Source organism: Nannospalax galili, unplaced genomic scaffold, assembly GCF_000622305.1.
Source record: "Nannospalax galili isolate Female #2095 unplaced genomic scaffold, S.galili_v1.0 scaffold146, whole genome shotgun sequence".
Taxonomy (NCBI): domain Eukaryota; kingdom Metazoa; phylum Chordata; class Mammalia; order Rodentia; family Spalacidae; genus Nannospalax; species Nannospalax galili.
The window spans coordinates 8,961,430-8,982,223 of NW_008357929.1; the positions used below are offsets into that span (position 1 = coordinate 8,961,430).

A 20,794-nucleotide genomic window follows, 5' to 3' on the forward strand; every position below is an offset into this window, starting at 1 on the left:
CCATCCATGCCTGGCTCCCCTTCCAAATTGTGCAACTAGGAATAAGGTGACTAGAGTGGGTGTGTGTGCCTATGTTTATGGGCCAGGAGACCCTCTTTTTCTTGTTGTGAGAACAGAAACGTGTTGTCTGCTCCATTACTCATGGTCCAAGTTCCAACTGTGTTTCTATTTCTATTTACAGTTCAAAGTCCCAGGGGGCAGGAGATGACAGGTTAGACTGACTTGGACGCTCATACACTGGGACTCGGGGTCTTTCCCTGGATTAATTCCCTCCTCCCCTCTCATCTAGCACCACCTGCCCCATTTCTCCCAGCTTTAACCCCTTTTTCTCCCTGGGTTTGGATTGCCTTTGGAAACCAGAGTCAGCTCTTCATACCTTTAACAGGTAACTGAGGTGGTGGGAAGCAGGAGGAACTGGAGATGACTGGACCATGGTTTGGGGACACTGGGGGTTGGATGAGAACATGTGGAGTGGTTTGGTCCATGAGAGTGTGGTGGGAAGGCTCCTGGCCATGCCAAGGACCAAGCCATCTCTTAAGAAAAGACAGGACCATATATAGTATTTTATATCTTTGCCCCAAACTAATCTTCACTCTCAGGCACACTCATCTTGACCCACTCAGGTCCTATTTCAGTCCCTCCACAGAATTTTGTGTCTCAGCACAAACCCCAGACCCAGCCCTAAGAGAAACCTCAACTCAGTCCCAGTTCCAGCTCCAGCCCTGGGAACTTATCATGGAGAAGGACTTTCAAGACATCCAGCAGCTGGACTCTGAGGAAAATGTCCGTCAAGTCACTGGCGATGAAGAGCAAGGGCCTCACAGGCAGAATCTTAGGACAGAAAATCCATTTTGGGAAGGCAAGTGCCCGGTTTCTAGGGCTTTACCAGCACCCTGTCTTAGCTGCCAACTGCTTTGTCTCTCTGAAGTCTGCCATGTTCACTTGGTGAGCAGGGCATGCATCCCTCCAGATATGGGCTGTTGACATTTCTGACTGCAGAGAGTTCCAAGGAAAAGATGCCCTCCTTTCCCCTCCTCCCCCTGGGGCATATGCATGCTGTCTGTGAATGCGCATGCATATGCATAGGAGGAATGCTGAGTCCGTCAGGACTAGGGGACACTGGGGTGAGTTAGAGTAGGTGTGGAAATGGATATAGAAATCCCAGGATATTCCCAGCCTGTTTGGGTCATCCTTTAGCAAAATTTGAACACATGAGGCCATAAGTGATTGGGAAAATGTTTTAGGGCAAGAGAGATTTCAATGGTTCTAGGCAGAAAGGCAGGAGCTAGAGATGGAGGGTGACAGGTATGGGTACTGGTGATGGTGCCAGGGTCTATGGAGACAGAAGGGACGGGGCTCAAGTTCAGGGAGGGGACATTGGTTAGTATGGGCTTGTTACATGGTGTAGTTTTTTGCCTATAATGCAGACAATGTAGTTTTCATTTCTAGAAGTTCAGCTTGGGACTTTTTTTTTTGTTGTTATTTTGAGACAGATCTTATTCTGACCTGCAAGCTGGCCTTGGACTTTCAGCAATTTTCTCCCTCAGCCTCCTGAGTGCTAAGATTACAGGTGTGCACCACCATGCCCAGCCAACTTGGGATTTTTAATTATATTTCATAGCTCTAATGACTTGCAGATATGAGATATGGTTATATCACTTTTTCAATATCCTGTCTGCTAGTTCAAACATCTGTGGCACTTATGAACCCATTTTGATAGATTTATTTACTTACTTATTTTGTATTGGCAGTGGAGCCCAGGGCCTTATACATGCTAGGGAAGTGCTTATCACTGAGATACACCCCATGCCTGTTTTGGTAGATTTAATGACCTCCTCAATTTGAGTTATATTTTCCTATTTCATTACATGCCCTATAACTTTTGATTGGTTGCCAAGCGTTGTAAGTTTTACATTGCTGGTGCTGGATGTTTTTGTATTCCTATAAGTATTTGGGGAGTCTGCTGGACTCTGTCTCAATTTCCCATCTCTGCCCAGTGGCCTGAAAAGTTTCTCTAAGTAGGAAACTGGGCAATTGGAGGACTCATCTAATTCATTTCCTGTCTTTCAAGGATTATTGCCCTTCATTGCCTGATTTCTAGTGTCTTGAAGATTGTTGTTTCATATACATGTGTGTATGTGTGTAATTAATTTTATTTTATTTATTATTTTTATGTGTATAATATTGTCTACATGTGTTAAGTGCACCCGTGTCATGCAATGCCCAGAAGAGGGCGTCAGATCCCCTAGAACTGGAGTTACAGATGGTTGTTAGCTGCTATGTGGGTGCTGGGAACTGAATCCGGGTCCTCTGCAAGAGCAGCCAGTGCTCTTAAGTGTTGAGCCATCTCTCCAGCCCCTGTAATTAATTTTTTTTTCTGAAAGAAGGTTAAATATGGCTGTTGCTATTACACCTTTGGTAGAGCCATTCTTTGACTTTCAAACTTGCCTACACCATCCTTTATATGTTTTTATTCATATGATTTCTCAGAACAACTCAGTCAGGTGACTGCTTTTGTTATTGCCATTTCTTTAAAAATTTTTTTTCTTTATTATTTTTATTTTATGTTGTGCATGTATTGCCTGCATGTAGGTAAGTGCACCCGTGTCGTGCAATGCCCACGGAGGTCAGAAGAGGCTGACGGATACCCTGGGACTGGAGTTACAGACAGTTGTTAGCTGCCATGTGGTTGCTGGGATTTGAACCCGGGTCTTCTGCAAGAACAACCAGTGTTCTTAACTGCTGAGCCATCTCTCCAGCCCTGTTATTGCCATTTCTGGGCACTAAGAGAATGAATGACTTGACCATGATGCCAGAGCTAGTTGGTGACACAGTGTGGGCAGTTGATAGATCACAGGTTAGGTGGGAACAGGAAAAGTGTTCTTTGCATGAACAGTACTAGGGAAAGCAGTCAGGGTTTAGCAGTGGAGTTCAAGGCTGGGTTGGTTGAGGAGATTGGTCAGAATGAGCTTTTGGATGGAATATGACTTAGTCTGTCCTATGCAGCTGAAACAGAATACATGAGACAGAATAATTTACAGTAAACAGGGATTTATTGGCTTGTGGTTCTTGAGGCTGGGAAGCCCAAGACTGAGGACTGTGTCTGGTAGGGGCTTTCTTACTGCATCATCCCATAGTAGAAGAACAAAGGGGGGTGGTGTGAGAGAGACAGCAAAAGGGGAGCTCTTTGCAAGGAATCCTTTCCTGCAATGATATCAGTAATCCCTTCAGGAGGGCAGAGCCTTAAGACTTAATCACCTGCTAGCTCTACCTCCCAGGACTGTTGCACTGGGAATCAAGTTCCCAACATGTTAGTGGATGCATTCACTGGGAAGAGATGGGAAATTGAGACAGAGTCTTCAGACTCTTCAAGTTGAAGAGATGAAGCTAAAAGTCAAGAACCAAGATGGTTAGGGCTCACAGGGTCAGAAAGATTCTAAGTTACTCAAGTACATCCCAGAAGAAAGCTGAATATTTAAAGAACTATGAAAACATCCAGCACCCAGCAGGATAAAATTCACAGTGTTTTGCAGCCAATCACAGCATAGCAGGATGAAGGTTTCAGGGAGGGTGTCTGGGGGAGATGAGGAACAGGGGAGGCTTGTTTAGGGAGTTTGGATTGGGGACAACTCAGAGTCATAGTCTCTGTGTTAAGTTGGGATCCTGAAAGTGGCTACAGTGAAAGAAGGTGACAGTCATTGAGTTCTGGATGGTCACTTGTAGTAGCAGTATCCAACTCAGAAAAGCAGTAGGAAATGACCTCAGGAGGATTCCTGGCTCCTGACTGAGCTATCCCCAGAATATGGGGGTGCCTAGGCATGATGACACTGAGGCAGGGAAGGCCTCAGAGTCAGAAGCTCATGTAGAGGAGCCTGAGTGTGGGTGGGTGAAGGCAGGAGGACAGGGCTGGGGAAGGGTCACTCCTCTGGGCCTGGACAGCAGGGTCAGGCCAGCTTATGAAGGTGAAGGTGTGGGTGTGTGAGAATGCATAAGGTAAGTGTGTGAGAAAGTGTAAGAATGTGTGCATAAGTCCGAGTATGTGGGTATATATGAAAGAAATGTGTGTTTGTCGGCATGAAAGGAAAACATGGTAGTCATAGTGCAAATGTATCAAGGGGCAGGAGAGGTCACTGTAGGAGGACTGAAGGCCAAGGGGACAGCGAAATTTCTTCCAGTGAAATTTCTGGGGACAGGGACAAGGATGATGGGAACTGGGGGAAGAGGTTCTGAGTTGGGAGAGATGAGTGAAGTGGGTAGGCCTGGACAGTGGCTCTTGGTGTGTCTTCTATGGTGGGATGACCTGGGCTGAAGAATCCCAGAGGGCTTGTGATAGAGGAGAGGCTTGTATGAGAGGTGTGGGCATTACTTTTAAGAAAAGCACAGGATGGCTGGGCATAGTGGTATATACCTTTAATCCCAGCACTCAGAGGCAGAGGCAGGTGGATCTCTGTGAGTTCAAGGTCAGCCTGGTCTACATAGTGAGTTCCAGGCCAGCTGGACACTGCCTCAAAAAAAAAAAAAAAAGCACAGAATGGAGCCTGTAGACCCTCCAGTCTGAAGAGACAGGGGCTAAGATAGATAGAAGTGATCTGCAGGTTTCTGACTCATGGGCAGGCAGCAAAACCATTTATAGACCCTCTTCTTCCTCCTTCTCCTCTTCCTCCTTTTTTTTTTTTTTTTTTTTTGTCTTTTTGAGACAGGGTCTCCCTGCAGCCCCAGCTGGCCTGGAACTCACTATGTAGATCAGGCTAGCCTGGAAATTACAGAGATTCACCTACCTCTACCTCTTGAGTGCTGGGATTAAAGGTGTGCTCCTTTTTAAAGGTATCTAATAAAGACTAGTTCTGTTCCCCAGTCTTCCTGTGTTTTCCTCTTTCCAGGTGTAAGATCTCACCTTTGCACACAACTAGTGTATCTTGTGTCATGTGCATGAGTGTTGTGTGCACCTGTGTAGAGACATATGCATGGGTGCAGGCATGCCAATGTTTGTGTGATGCCCCAGTGCTGGGATCTAAACCTGTCCAATCCCCTCAGCCCCCATCTGTTTTTCTCCCTTACCCAGGCTGTGCCTCCTCAGACTTCTGTGCCCTGTGCTCTACTGTGTCTTGTTCTCCATCTATAGTTCTCTGGAATTCTTGACACAGTCTCTGTCTCTCACAGGGCAGCCTCCTTCCCAGCCCTTTCCACATCGCCTCTGTTCCAGGTTCCATCTGAGTCTGCTTGCCTTGGGCTTCAATGTCCTGCTACTGGTGGCCATCTGTGTGACTTCATCCCAAAGTGAGGTCATGGGCCTGACAGGGATGAGGCAAGGATGGAAAAGAGTTCAGGGTGGTGATGGGGGCAACAAGAGGGGAAGAGGTAGAGGCAGCATGGGGCAGGTGCTGGGTGCAAATGGGGGTCAGTGGTAGGGAAATGATGGGACCAATGATAGCGGTAGTGACAGATGGTGATAGGGACACAGCCCCACATCCATCTTGTCCTACTTGTGTCCTCACAAGGCATACAGCTGCAAGCAGAGCTGCAGACCCTGAAAGAAGCTTTCAGCAACTTATCCTCCAGTACTCTGATGGAGATCCAGGCTCTGGGCTTCCATGGTGAGTGGGCTAGATGGTTGGCATTTTTTTATCTACACAGATTTGCTAGGTCTGCAGTATGAGTATGTTCAGGGTCTGTAGGGATGAAGATCAGAGCAGACAATACAACCTAAGGAACTGGCAAGGTGTCCCAGAACATGGGGCCTGCTCTGAGGGGATTGGAGGATGAAGCAGGGTAGGGGGTGAAGTGAAGGGAGATCATTGATTGCCAGGCCGAGAGAAGAGGCCATTATGGGCAGGAGATGAGGAAAATCATTGCAGATTTGGTGTCTAATTCTAGTGTGAAAGGAGGTGATTGGTGAACAGTGTCAGGGGTTAGAGAGCAGGGAGGGGCCAGGCCACATGGCAAACTGAGTAGGACTTGGCTGTGAGAACTTGGAGACCTAGTGAAGGAGTTTAAGCAACACAGTGGTCAGAGCCTCTATGGCAGTGTGGAGTATTTGAGGGAGGTTGGGGGATATGGGCAGTAGATTAAGTAATGTCTGGGACAAGGTGATGGGTCTCCACTGGTGCCCCAGGAGTGTGAGGCTGGAGACATGTTCAGGAGGCAGCCTGAAGGGAAATCATTTAGTATCCCTCTTTTTCAGGGGGCGGCACAGATGACAAGTTGACATCCCTCAGAGCCAATTTAGAGAAACAGCAGCAGGACTTAAAAGCAGGTCAAAGACGTTCTCTCTCTCTCTCTCTCTCTCTCTCTCTCTCTCTCTCTCTGTGGTGTCTATGTTGTATTTTGTATATTTGTGTGGGTTTTTATAGTGTGGCATGTGGCATGGAATGTGGAATGTGTGTGTGCTTCCTCAGCCAATAACTGAAGTTCTGTGACTGGTCCTGGCAGGTGGGTATCCACATGCCTGCCCAATCTCTATCCATTCATTTGTTTTCTAGATCATTCTACCTTGCTTCTTCACCTGAAGCATTTCCCATTGGATCTGCGCTCCCTGACTTGTCAGCTGGCATTTCTCCAGAGCAATGGTAGGACAGAGAGCTTTGGGTCCCAGTGTGTATGTCCCCTCCAACTGGATCTCATTGTCTTCTCCCCTTTTCTCCCTCAGGCACAGAATGTTGCCCTGTTAACTGGGTACAGCATGGGGGCAGTTGCTACTGGTTTTCTCGGACTGGTATGACCTGGGCTGAGGCTGACAAGTACTGCCAGCTGGAGAACGCCCACCTGTTGGTCATCAACTCCTGGGAGGAGCAGGTGAGGAAATTGTTACCCATGGCCCCTAGGGGAGGGTGCAACTAGCTTATAAAGGTAAAAACTGCAAATACCGTAGGAATTTCATCACACATGAGTAAGGCCAGGTGGTCCTGAGTAGGGTCAGTTAGCAGATAAGCAAACTACAGAAGCCAGAACAAGCTTTTGTTAGTCCTCTTAACAGAGGTATAAAGACCTTGACAGTAAGGCACTTTCTGATTACTATTGTTATTTAGGCTTCTTGGCTAGGCAAGAAGCACAGCTGCAGTGTCTGGGAGCTGACCAAGGTCAGCTACTCCAAAGAAAGCACTCTTCTAAGGGGAAGCAACCAAGTTCAGGCACTTAACCTTGAAGCTGGTTGTTTTTCTAGCCTTTGAAGTTTAAAGTGGCCGCTTTATACAAAATGAAGTTACTTTGGCTATTACAATTTGGGGGACTCCAAAATCTTGAAGGCTTAATCAAGAGACTCAATCAGACATGTTTCTTATTTATTTTGAGGTTTTATTTTTATTTATTACTAATATTATGTGTGTTTGTGAGAGATGTGTGTGTCTAGGTGTGTGTGCCACGATGTGCATATGGAAGTCAGAAGACAACTTTGTGGAGTTAGTTCTCTCCTTTCACCTTTATGTGAGCTCTGGGGGTTGGACTCAGGTCATCAGGCTTGCATGGCAAGCATTCTTACCCTTGTATTTCTTATTTATTTTCATTATTACTTTAAAAATATTTTATTTTTCTATTTTATGTGTATGAGTGGATTGCTTCCATATAAGTGCACCCATGTCATGCAATGCCTGAAGAGGTCAGAAGAAGGTGTTGGATCCCCTGGAACTGGAGTTACAGTTGGTTAGCCACAATGTGGGTCCTGGGAATAGAACCCTGGTCGTCTGAAGAGCAGACAGCACTCTTAACAGCAAAGCCAGCAAAGCCATCTCCCCTGCCCCTCATTATTCTTTTAGAATTTCATATATATATATGCAATGTTTTAATCAATTCTACATCTCTCCCCCAGAACTTCTACCAGAACTGCTACTCACCACATCATCCTCCTAACTTTATGCACTCTTTTCTTTTTCTAAGACACTAAGTCCACTCAGTGCTGCCAGTGTGTGTATGTGTGTGTGTGTGTGTGTGTATAGGCCCATCCACTGGGACTCAGGCAACCCATCAGGGGCCAAGAGCCAGAGGTTGTGGAACACTGTTGTGAAAGTGTTTTCTGGACATGACAGGGCCATTACACTCATGAACTTACAGCGGCTGTGACTGCATACACAATAAAGTCTGCACAAGATTAAGTTGGTCAGAATTCCAGGGTGGGTGGAGCTCATGAGTCCCCACCCTTAGCTGAGGAGCTATTGGCAATTGATGGCTGCTCAGAGAAGGAGAGTCAGTTTTCTTCTGGGATTTATTTCTTAGTTTTTTTTTTTTTTTTTTTTTTTTTTTTTTTTTTTTTTTGGTCTTTTTGAGACAGGGTCTCCCTGTAGCCCCAGCTGTCCTGGAACTCACTATGTAGACCAGGCTGGCCTTGAACTCACAGAGATCCGCCTGCCTCTGCCTCCCAAGTGCTGGGATTAAAGGCGTGCACCACCACGCCTGGCTATTTCTTAGTTTTTAACCTAAGGAAGAAGTGTAGTAGGGACAGAAGTGTAGTAGGGCTCTGGGAGGCACACAGTGGAGTGAGTGCTATGTCCTGCATGGCTGGGTGGTAATGTACACAAAAGAGGGCCGGGTGTGGTATCTAATAATATATTACACATGAGACAATTTAATATTAAAGGAAGCTGGGGACCAGGAGACTCCCTGCTCTGTAGAACCAAGAGCCCTGAGTTTCCAACTCCCCAAATTTTTATTAGCATGGTTGAGGTGCTCTAAGCAGGTGTTCAAGAACAAAAGGTGGGCAGACCAAAGGGCATATCTCTGCAGGGACTCAGGAAACTACTAGCAACAAAATGTGGCCTGTTTGCAAGGTACAGGGCAAACGTTCACACAACAGTGTGTTTTTAAAAAATCTGATCTAAACATAAGGGGCACTGCATTCAGAACCTGCGACTGCATACATGCCTGTCTGACTCTGCTATCATGGACATTCTTGGCTACTGGCAACTTTGCATACATAGCCTTTCACTTCCAAGCATTTTTGAGTCTCTTTGTTTTAGATTAGTGAATCTCAGCCTGGACTAAAAAATGTTAACTCCTGGATCTTTCAAAGATTCTGATTTAATTAATCTTGGGTTTATCCTGAGTGGTCTTCTGTAGAATGCTACCATGAGGCCAAAGTTAAGGTATTTCTCTTACAGTTTGCATAAAGACTATGGTTTTGATTAAAGTGACAAAAATCCAGGTACTGGGGGAGATGGCTCAGTGGTCAAGAGCACTTGCTGCTCTTGCAGAGGACCTGGGTTCAGTTCCCAGCACCCACATTGGGTGGCTCATAACCACCTGTAACTCCAGTTTCAAGGGATCTCATGCCCTCTTCTGACCTCCTTGGGCACTGCCTGTATGTGGTGCATATACAGACAAGTAGGCACAAACACATATATAAAAATAAATAAAAGTAAAACAGAGAAAGAAAGAAACCAAAAAAACCCCAGACATTCAGTGAGAGTGATTTCTCTTAGCCCTTAGGAGGACCACAAGTAAGAATGCTTTCTCACCTTCCTTCTCTCTCTCTTCCTTAACTCCCTCTTCCTCCTCCCCTCCCTGCCTGCCTCCCTCCCTCCCTCTTTTTCTTCCTCTCTCTTTCTCTCCCTCTCTCTCCTCCCTTTTTCTTTCTTTGGAGATGAGGTCTTACTATGTTGTCCAGGCCTCCAGATCCTCCTAACTCAGTTGCCTGAGTAACTGAGATGATTTTTCTTTTAATAAGCAGTTGTATCTTCCTTACATTTAGTTTTAAATTGATACATTTAATCTCAATCCTGATTTTATGCTTTTGCTATTTATTTATTTATTTATTTATTTATTATTTGTGTATCTGTGTGTGTGTGTGTGTGTGTGTGTGTGTGTGTGTGTATGTGCCTTTATGTGTGTGTGCATGGAGGCCAGAGAAGGCGCTGGGTGTCCTCTTCCATCACTCTCTGCCTGTTCTTCTGAGGCAGGGTCTTTTCCTGAATCTGGGTTCACATGTCTGCTAGGCTGGAGAACAGTAAGCTCCAGCCATCTTCTTGTCTCTGCCTCCCTCTGCTAGGCCAGAACTCTGCCTGCTGAGCTATATCCCCGCCCCTAGCATATTTCTTCTCAGGGCATGATAGTCTCAAAAACATCCCAATTGATGGCTTTTTTTTTCCAAATATTTATCTCTTCTCCCCAACTTTGTTGGCCCTTCTGAACTTGTGGAGTAGCCTCACCAGGCCTGGAGAGCTGCCTCTTCACCATGGGCCATTGCTTTACCTGCAGAATTCTAGAATTCATGGGTGCTGCTGTCACTGATTCTGTTCTTGGATGAGGTAGCCAACTACAATGTTGGTTAGTCTCTGGAGAGTGTGAATGGATTTGGGCCATTTTCCTTCAAATGCAGTGGGGTTCCTTCACATGCCATCACAGGGCATTACCAGAATGCATGTTGGTCAAACTATTCCTTCCTTCACAAAGGCAGGTGACCATGTATTCTTTTGCAATTATCCAAAAAAAGGGCACTTATATCTCCAGGAATAGTCACATTTATAAGAGAAAGCTACCTGGAGTGACTTTAAAATAAAAAAAAAATGTATTTGGGGCTAGAGAGATGGCTTAGTTGTTAAGAGCATTTACTACTCTTGCAGAGGACCTGAGTTCGATTCTCAGCATCCATGGGGTGGCTGACAACCATCTGCAACTCAGGTTCCAGAAGATCTGATGCCCTCTTCTGACCTCTGTGGGCATTGCAAACATGCGGTTCACTTACACACATGTAGGCAAAACACTCATACACACAAAAAAATAATTAAAAATAGTTTTTAACTTTTCTTTTATGTGTATATGTGTTTGTCTGCATGTGTTAAGTGCACCATGTGGGTGTAATGATCTTGGAGGCCAGGAGAGCACACTGGATTTCCTGGAACTGGAGTTATATATGGTTGTTAGCCACTGGGTAGGTACTAGGAACCAAACTCAGGTTCCTAGAACTGCCTTGCAAGAGCTGTCAGTGCTCATAACCACTGAGTGATCTTTCTAGCCCTTGCAGTGCCTTTTTGTACAAGAGTCCTAGGGGGCTTTCTGCAAGCTCAAAGACACTTTTGCTGAAGCCCTCCGCTAGTTGGCTGACTGGGATGCCCCCTTGTATCCAGGATATCCTACTTTCAGTAGAGATTGCCAGACCCTACATAGCCAGGTCATAATGGTGCTCTGGACAGTGGGCCCAAGCTTGGAAACTCTGGGGCCTGGCAAGCCTCAGGAAATGATAACAGGAGTTAGAGAACCAGGGGCCGATGTGCTTGAGAAGGGGACTGAACCCGAGATCTGTCATGGGTTCTGGGATCTATGGTGCAGCCAGATCAGGGTCTTAAGAGTTTAATGCTGTATGCAGAAGACAGTGAGACCAGAGTCAGGGTAGTAGCTGTGTTAGGAATGGAGTGGGAAGTAAGCTCAGGCCGGAAAGAGAGAGCAGTGGTCACAAACTAGATACTAGATTGATTCTCTGGGCTCTAACAACTACTTTGTAAAGTGAAGGTTACTGTGGCACCCAACTTGGAGAGCTACTGAGGATTAAATGAGATGATCCTTGTATAAAGCATTTAACACAAAGTCTAACCCAGTAGGTGTTCATTTAACAATAGCTGTGTTTACAAAGGAAAAAGCAAGGAAATGGCTGTGTTGGAGGCTGAGGATTCCGCATGGGCAGGTCAGGCTGGGGAAGGCTGGGGTGGGGGACACATGGATGTTTGCATTGATGGGGGATGAAGCAACTTCCTCCCATGCCTGTTTTTTTTTTTTTTTTTTTTTTTTTCTATCTCACTATAACCCAGGCTGGTACAGCATACAGGCTCATTTAGTACCTGGATAGGTCTAACTGACAGGGATGGCTCCTGGAAATGGGTGGATGGAACTGAGTACAGGAACAACTACCAGTAAGTACCTCCTTCCCACCATCCCCTTGTTAGTTTGCTGCAGGGGCAACCACCTGGCCTTTCTCCTCAAGATATTCCTACAGGTCCCCCAGGCTAACTTTCCCAAACCTCCCCTTCCAAACTCTCCAAGGCTGCACATCTTCAACCCCTGAACCCTTCAAAGGCCGTGCTTTTTTGAGGGTAGGGGAACAGGGTTGTTGGGAGGTGGCAAGGTCAGAGTTTGAGCTTTGTTTTACTTCCTTAGGAACTGGGCTATCACTCAACCAGATAACTGGCAGGGTCATGAGCTGGGAGGAGGTGAAGACTGCGCTGAAATCTTGTCAGATGGCCGCTGGAATGACAACTTCTGCCTGCAGGTGAACCGCTGGGCTTGTGAGAAGAGTCGGAATATCACCCACTAGCCGCTCCGCTGTGCGTCCACCTAACATTTCATTCACCATGCTCCCCTGCCACCTCAGCTTCTTCTTCACTGGGGATTGTGAAGTGAGGAAGAGAAAGCCCTGAGTGAGGAGGGCCTATGGGAAAACACAGAAGGTGGTGTTATTGTCTCAGGCTTTGGGAAGCCTCTTCCCACAATTCATTGCAACTGTTATAAATTTCAGCCTTCTGAACAGAGTAGGAAAAAGAAAAATACTTGAAACTCATGTGCCTGGTTATTTGGAACTCTTGGGACATGTAGGGTGCAAAGAAGAGGGAGGTGAGAGTGTCTGGACCAGGCAGGGTGTAAGTCATGGTGTAACCCCTACATGCCCTATTTGAGTGTCAGAGAGAGGAGAGAAAGAGGCTGACAATAGGAACCTTAGTGGCTGGCACGGGGAGGGGCTGGAGAAGCCATTCAGACCCCCAGGGGTTCCTAGAAGAGGAACTTGCCTGCATTCAGGATTTCCCCAGGCTGGTGTGGCAGGGAACATCCTGGCTTTAACCCAAGCCTTGGGGGTAAGAAGGCTCACACACACATTAAGGGTTCTTTCCTTCTTTACACTTCTTCTTAGGTTAACCACTTCTAGTGTGTCCTGTCAGAGTGCTTCCTGTGCACATCCACATATGCAATACTGTATAGAACCAAATACTCAATGTGTTTCACTCTCTAGTGCCTATCGATGTTGTTTCTAACCCATGCTGACAGATTTTATCTCATTGAATTTAGCAGCTGTAGGGAATTCTGAAGTATGAATGTGCCACATATTATTTAATCATTCACTGTGGTAAGTGAAAAGTTGCCATTTTTGTTTGTTTTCATATATAATGTTGGAAGCCTCAGATATGCCAAGAGTTTCTGATGTTCAGTTACAAAATTTTTCATGACTGTTCCGATAAATGAACATGATTTGCATTAAATTTGAACAAGATGCCAAGAACTGGGAAACACCCAATCTAGACAGTGATCTCTCGTCACAGGATGGGACAGTCCATCCTTATGGCCTTGCCATTTGTAGCCATTTTGGCCTGTAGTCCAATTCTCAAGAGAGTCCTCATTTTCACCTGAGCACCATCGTTACCACCATTCTTCAGAATTTTGCGCCCTGACACCAGAACTTCCCATTAAATTTTGTATATAGTTCCCCAAACTTTTTCCAGGCTGTTTCTCCAAACTCTTCCAAATTTCTCCTGTAAACCAGTTCCAAAAGCTTAAGAAACACATTGCAAATAGTCACAGTAACAATGCCACTTCTTTGGTACTAAATTTCCTTATCAGTTGGCCTTCTTGTTGCTTTGGACAAAAATACAATGTAAAGGAAGAAGCTCACTTTTTGAAAGGTTTCAGATCACAGTCCTTGGATCCCCTGATCTAGGCCTGTGGTAAGGTGGGACATCATGGTGGCAGAGAGGCAGACACTGGGAAAAGATAGGAGCCTGAGGACACACCCTAGTGATCTACTTCCTCCAACTAGGCTCCACCTCTTTTAAGTTTCCAGAACCTCTCAGAACAGTGCCTCCAGCTGGGGACCAACTGTTCAACACATGAGCCTGTGAGGGTGCTGTGTGACTTTTCCTGGAGAAAAGTCAATGAATATCTATTGATTCCCATATGGGGCACCAATGACAAACCAAAGAAAGGATTCTGCCCAAGTCTAGCTTCATTAACCAATGAGTTTATTGGGGTTACTTACAGGAGCATGGACATGTGGGGGGTTACTTGCAGAAATATAGTTGACATAAGGCAGCTGCATCACCAAAAAGTTCCACCCCAGGATAGGTGATAACTCATGAAAATGGCATCTCTTCAGAGATGGGTATATAACCTTCAGAGAGCTCCACTAAAGACTCTCTTCTCCCCAGCTATCAATGCTTCTTACATGACCTTGCAGAGGGGCCTTGTGACCTTTGTAAGTTGCCTGAGTTTGCTGAGTGGTGTGAGACTCTATCCTCCCTTGAGGAGAGAATGCTTCCTTTTCTGGGGGTATAGTCACACATTCCTCCAGGGACATTTTATAACTATAGCAATAACTATATGTGATTTTGGAGATGGTAAACCTATGAAGACAGATTTGGGTATGGTGGCACATACCTTTAATCCCAGCACTTGAGAGGCAGAGGCAGGCAGATCTCTGTGAGTTCTAGGTCAGCTGGGGCTACAGGGAGACCCTGTCTCAAAAAAAAAGACACCCCCCCAAAACTATGAAGACAATAAAAGTAGGCATGTGTCAGTATATATATTTGTCAAAATCCCTTTCAACAGAAAGAATAAAGTCTTACATAAACTATGGACTTAAGTTAGTTATAATGACAGTATTCCTTTATCATTTGTTTTATTTTTAATATTTTATTTATTATTATATTTTATGTGCATGAGTGTATTGCCTGCATGTGTGTAAGTGCACCCGTGTCCTGCAATGCTCTTGGAGGTCAGAAAAAGGCATCTGATTCCATGGAACTGGAGCTATAGATGGTTGTTAACCACCATGTGGGTGCTGAGAATTGAACCCTGGTCCTCTGAAAGAGCAGTCAGTGCTCTTAACTGCTGAGCCATCTCTCCAGCCCCTGGTTTATCATTTATAACAATGAACTACTAATGTAAGATAAGATAAAGCAAATCAATAAAGTGAACATTACAATATATTCAGCTTTCTATTCTTTGGAGTTATTGAGATGACTCAACTAGAGTAGCATGTAAACTTGAGCATGTTCTAGGGTTGCATGTAAACTTGAGCATGTTCTGGGTTAGCAACAACACATTTAATCAGGTAAAATTGCCTCTGGCAGCTGGTGTGGCAACTCAAGCCAGGAATCCCAATTCTTGGGGGCGGAAAAGTAGGAAGATGCTGGAAGTTACCCTGGGCTATGTATGCCTTCTAGATTGGCCTGGGCTACATATGCATTTTTAGGCCAGCCTGGCCTATAAAATGAGACTGCCTCAAAGAAAAAGCCTCTAAAAGATGAACAATATGTGAGATCCAGCAAAATCTTCTAGCAATGACAAGTAAAATCATTTGTATGTGCTGTTGGGAGTGATTTTGTTACAGTCTAGCAAAGCAAAAATCTTAATAATTGCCAAAGTGAAGGATTTTCAGGTTGCATTCTTCTGTTATACTACAGCTAAATTAAAATTGTACACAAAGGAAAAGGGGTTAGCTATTATAAATGAAGAAATACTTTTCCACATTACATGCTCCATCCAGAAACTTATTTGTAAAATAATGAAACATATTAATGACTATGGAATATAGTTAAAGCTGGCCTCAGAGAAAATGAATGCTCTCAAAACTTTTGGGGAAAGATTTATTTATTTATTTTTTATGTGTATGAATGTTTGTTTTCATGTATGTATGTGTACCATGTTCATGCCTGGTACCTATAGAGGTCAGAAGAGGGCACCAGACCCCCTGAAACTGAAATAGCAGATGGTTGTGAATCACAGAACCTGGATCTTCTGTAAGAGCAGAAAGTGTTCTTAACTGCTGAGCCATCTTTCCAGCCCTCATTTTCAAGATTTTTTAATAACTAAAAACTAAAGACTGAAAATAAACCAAGCACCCAACTTAAAAAGTTGAAAAATGAACTAAAAAATTCATCAAAATATAGCAGCAGGAGAGAATTAATAGTGGTAGAATAACCTACACTTAGTACTTTAAACTCATTCCAAAACCCATGACTGTAGAGGTCTTAGGCCCTAGAGGGGAACCCAGGACTGCTGGTTAGCTGAACTGATGTGCATAGCATGAAACCACATTCTAAATACTTACACTTATAGACAAAGGCTACTTTCAGCCTTAAACAGAGAAGCCTCACCTTGTGGAGAATGGAGGTAAATGCAAAGACTTATGGCTGCATAAGATGTTGAGAATAAGGACTGGTTGAGACCTCAGCCTTAAATAAGACATTTATACTGCCTTTTTAATACTTAAGAAACCTTGTGGAAGGGGAGATAGAAAGAATGTAAGAACCTCAAGATAGGAAGAAGGGCTGTGAAATGCCATCTTTTCAACACATCATGGCTCTTACACTCATGAGCTCACATTGGCTGTCTGCTGGCACTGGGCCCATACAAGTTGGATCTTCCTAACAGTCAGTTATGGATGGGGAAGGAGTTTATGGGGTCCTACCACTTAGCACTCATCTACTGGCAACTAATAGAGTCTGGGAGATGGAGAAGCATAGGATCCAGTTGTGTAACCACTGGTGAGCCCACTAGGCTTTGATGGCTATTTCCAAATTCAGGGTCATACAGCCTTAATTAAAATCTGTAGGACAGTGCTGGGTGTGGTAGCACATGCTTTTAATTCCAGCACTTGGGAAAGAGAGGCAGACGGATGTCTGTGAGATCAAGGCCAGCCTGGTCTACATGTAAGTTCCAGGCTAGCTGGGGCTACAGGGAGACCCTATCTCAAAAAGACCTCCCCCACCCCTCCAAAGACCTGCAGGACACTAAACAAAAACTGTTAAATATGGAACAGAGATCTGTAAGGAATTAGGTGGCCTGGCAGGAATGGGAGGAAATAAGGGGGATGTGTGTGGAGGAACCAGAATGCACGACATACATGCATGAAATGGACAAAGAACACAATGAATAAATTAAAAAATCAGAAAAAAATAGTGATAAAGAATAAGTAGATGAATAAAGTTAAAACTCATTTTAAGAAGTAGACATTTTAATTTTAGATAATTGGAGAGAGAAATAATCTAGAGAGATCTTATATGATCCTTTGCCCAGTTTTGCACAACACCATGACTAGGACCTTGACATGACACAGTCACAAAGCAGGACATTTCTATTACCATCAGGATTCTCTTTGCTGTCTTTCACACCCACACATACATCCACCCCCCTGCCCTAGATCCGTACCGGGTTCCTGAGCCCTGATAGCTACAAATCCATTCTCAATTTTTGTAACTTCAAAGATGCTATATAAATATAATTATAGGGCCATGTATACAATCCTTTTGACTTGATTTTGTCTTATCAAACATAATTCCTTGGAGATTTGTCCAAGTTATTGCATGGGTCAGTAATCACTGTTAAGTGCTCAGTAGTGTTCCCTGGTACAGCTGTATGAGAGTGTTTAAGCATTCACCCACTGAAGAACACTTGGATTGTTTTGCATTTTGGCTGCTGCAAATAAGTCTCAGGAAAATTCTTTTTAAAATATAATATTTGGGGGCTGGAGAGATGACTCAGCGGTTAAGAACACTGGTTTTTCTTGCAGAAGACCTGGGTTCGAATCCCAGCACCCACATGGCAGCTAACAACTGTTCGTAATTCCAGGCCCAGGGGATCTGACAACCTCTTCTGACCTCCAAGGGCATAAATATGAAAAATATAATATTTTTATTAATTCAATTAGAATTTCATAGGGGCATGTAATGTATTTTGATATCACCCCCACTCTTAACCCAGCCCTCCCAGATCATCCCCATATTCCCCCCATTCTCCTCCCCTCCCAACTTTGTGTCGTCCTTTAAATTTTTTTTATTTATTTTTATTTTTTTATTGAGACAGTGTCTCCCTGTAGCCCCAGCTGGCCTGGAATTCACTACGTAGACCAGGCTGGCCCCAAACTCACAGAGACCCACCTGTCTCTGCCTCCCGAGTGCAGGGATTAAAGATATACACCGCCACACCTGGCTGTGTTGTTTTTATTTTGTTGTTATAACCCCCTGAGTACAATTTGAATGCCCATATACTCAGGAGTGTGGGGCCATCCACTGGAGTGTGGTTGACCTACTAGGGGCCACATCCTTAAAGAAAACCAGAAGCCATCTACTGTCAATAGCTTATCTGCTAAGGGTGGGGATTGTGAGCCCCTCCCTTTCCATGCTAGACCATTGACTGACTTGATAATGTACAGGTCTTGTGCAGGCGACCACAGCTGCTGTCAGTTCATGAGTGCAGTGGTCCTGTCATGTGCAGAAGGCACTGTTTTGCTCCAGGCCTCCCTGATCTCTGGCTAAAACAATTTCTCCCCTCACCTTCTGCAATAGTCCCTGAGCCTTGGAGAGAGGGGTATTATGGTATATATGTCCCATTTGTGGCTGAGCACTCCATAGAAATGTATTCTTTGCACTTTGACCACTTGTGAGTTTCTGCATTGATCACTGCCCATCGCACAACCTTCTGATGAGATCTGGCTGCCACACTGATTTATGAGTAGAGAGATACAAACTTAGAGATACCATGATTTAGCAAATAGTGGTAGTAGGTTCACTCGGGGTTTATGAACTCCCTAACTATGGGTTACTGGCCAGATTAACCATACCAGGTACAAATTTCCTCTTGTGGAGTGGGCCTTAAACCCAATCAGAAACTAGCCAGTTGCCCCCATAATATACCCCCATGGGTATATATATATATTTGTCTTTTTGAGACAGCATTTCTCTGTAGACCCAGCTAACCTGGAACTCACTATGTAGACCATGATGGCCTTGAAACTCATTGAGATCTGCCTGCCTCTGCCTCCTGAGTGCTGGGATTAAAGGCACGTGCCACCACACCAGGCTCCCCATGAGTATATCTTAAAACATTGGTCATTGTTGTAGCTCAGAGGGTTCACAACTAGGTAAGACTTGGATTATTTTTCCTACAGTAGCTGACACAGCACCTTCCTATACTATGAGAACGCCAGCAGGGAGGAAGCTGTCAGTACCATCTTGATTTCTCCATGTCCTGTGACCTAAATGTGTTGTGTCTTCAGCAATAGGATTTTACCATCAAGCGAACATTATTCTTTTTTTTGGGGGCGGTCTTTTTGAGACAGGGTCTCCCTGTAGCTTCAGCTGTCCTGGAGCTCACTATGTAGACCAGGTTGGCCTTGAACTCACAGAGATCTGCCTGCCTCTGCCTCCCGAGCGCTGGGATTAAAGGTGTGCGCCACCACGCCTGGCTCTTCTTTTTTTTTTTAAATAAATACTTTATTGAGAATTTCATACATGCATATAAGGTGTTTTGATCAAATCCATGCCCACTCCCTCCCCTCCAACTCCTCCTAAATCTCCCCATCACTTTTTTTCTGATAACTTCATGTACTCTTTCTTTTTCTTTGATTTATATATTTTTTTATGGGGCTTTTGGCTACTCTAACATCCCCTCCTCTGAAGAGGTAACCCAAAAATCTTTTAAGGATTAGAAAAAAGCTCCCAAATATTTTCAACGTTTTTGGCCTTTGGAACGGAATAGGTTGTTAAGAGGCCCAAGGACATTGTGAGTTTTAGCCAAGAAACTGGTTACTTTTCTTTGTGGTCTTTTTACCCTAACTGCCTAGCAAATTCCTACCTTGTATTTTTATCACACCATCCTCTGAAGGGGTTACCCAAATTGCCAATAGGGAATTGGGATGCAAACCGCTCTGGCTTCTTCCAGGCTAAACAGGGACACAGGGTGAGGCAATTGGAGCATCCCTTCAGTGGGTCTATCTAAAAGACTCCCAGATTGCATAACTCTTATCTTGAGGAGGAAAAGAAAGTCTTTGAATTGTGAATAGGAGATGTGAAGAAGTAAAGGCAAGAGTAATTAGCATTACAAGTTCTAGACAGGGAACTAGAAAAAAGTCAGAACAGGGCAATTTTCAAATGTTCATATGAGAGTCCATTGGAATTTCTTGACAAGGGCTTCCAAAAGCATCCCTCTATTGGGTTCCTCCTCATTTTTCTTTTGTCTTCCAAGGCTGGACTCTAGAGTGATGGATTCAGGATTTGCTTTCAGATATTTTGATAGCTGTTGGAGTGGTTAGAATCAGTGTCAATTCCCTCTCAAAGGCTTCTAGATAGGGGAAGAAAACAAATTTATTCATCATTTTAGAAGAGTAGCTGGTTGTCTTCCTTAGCTACAGGTGGGCACTACAGTACTGGAGACCAAGATTTGAAGTCTTACATCTGAGCAGCACTTTCTGGTTAGGAACAAAATCATAAATAAGAAATAATTGTCTAAATAACTTTTTATATAGACTTAAGCCTAATATCTGTGACATGTAATTCCTTGAACTCTTAAGTATACTGATGACTTTACTCTTTAGTTATACTTTCCTTTTGGGTGTTTAAGACCATACAGTTGGCCCAAATAAATCCATTTATTTTCACACTTAAGGTTTTTGAGGATCTGTTCCTCAGGGGTCACATGGGCTTAGGAGGAACTCCTGGCTCCTTTCTTTTACCAGTTCTATCTATGTGAAGATAAGTCAAAGGTCCTGCTCGACCATGTCTGGCTTCACTTGGAAGCATGAATGAGATGTTTCCTTTGAGTTGACCCTCCTCTTTGTAGACAGGACGCTGACTGATTCAAGTCCATCTCATGGGGTCTCCATGGCCTCCCTGAACAAGAGGACAGGAGCATGGCAGCCCTGATCTTACACTTGCTCCTTTGTGTGGGTTAGTATGGTTCACTGTGTAACAGGGTGTGCCGGAGAGCTTTAGTGTCAACTCGACACACCTGGGTTGAGGAGCCTCCATTGGGGAATTGCCTCTATTGGACTGGCCTGTGGCCATGTCTGAGGGGCATCTTCTTGATGAGTGATGTGGGAGGGCCCAGCCCA

At 44.5% G+C, this 20,794-nt stretch overlaps 1 protein-coding gene across 1 annotated transcript; it reads left to right on the top strand.

Moving 5' to 3' along the window:
• The first annotated feature begins 207 nt into the window (after nucleotides 1–207).
• On the top strand, nucleotides 208–12,475 carry LOC103752163 (asialoglycoprotein receptor 2). The gene is made up of 9 exons (XM_008855863.3): nucleotides 208–385; nucleotides 636–859; nucleotides 5,161–5,277; nucleotides 5,499–5,594; nucleotides 6,182–6,253; nucleotides 6,480–6,566; nucleotides 6,647–6,803; nucleotides 11,730–11,831; nucleotides 12,076–12,475. The coding sequence occupies exons 2-9, from the start codon at nucleotides 736–738 to the stop codon at nucleotides 12,230–12,232; spliced, it is 912 nt and encodes a 303-aa protein (XP_008854085.1). The 5' UTR covers nucleotides 208–385; nucleotides 636–735; the 3' UTR covers nucleotides 12,233–12,475.
• The last annotated feature ends 8,319 nt before the right edge of the window (nucleotides 12,476–20,794 follow it).

Bases quoted from the DNA above. Each gene is read 5' to 3' on its own strand.
- LOC103752163 (XM_008855863.3), top strand. From the start codon at position 736: ATGGAGAAGGACTTTCAAGACATCCAGCAGCTGGACTCTGAGGAAAAT. The intron at 5,278-5,498 runs GTGAGGTCATGG...TGTCCTCACAAG, and splicing joins CTGTGTGACTTCATCCCAAA to GCATACAGCTGCAAGCAGAG. The intron at 6,567-6,646 runs GTAGGACAGAGA...TTTCTCCCTCAG, and splicing joins GGCATTTCTCCAGAGCAATG to GCACAGAATGTTGCCCTGTT.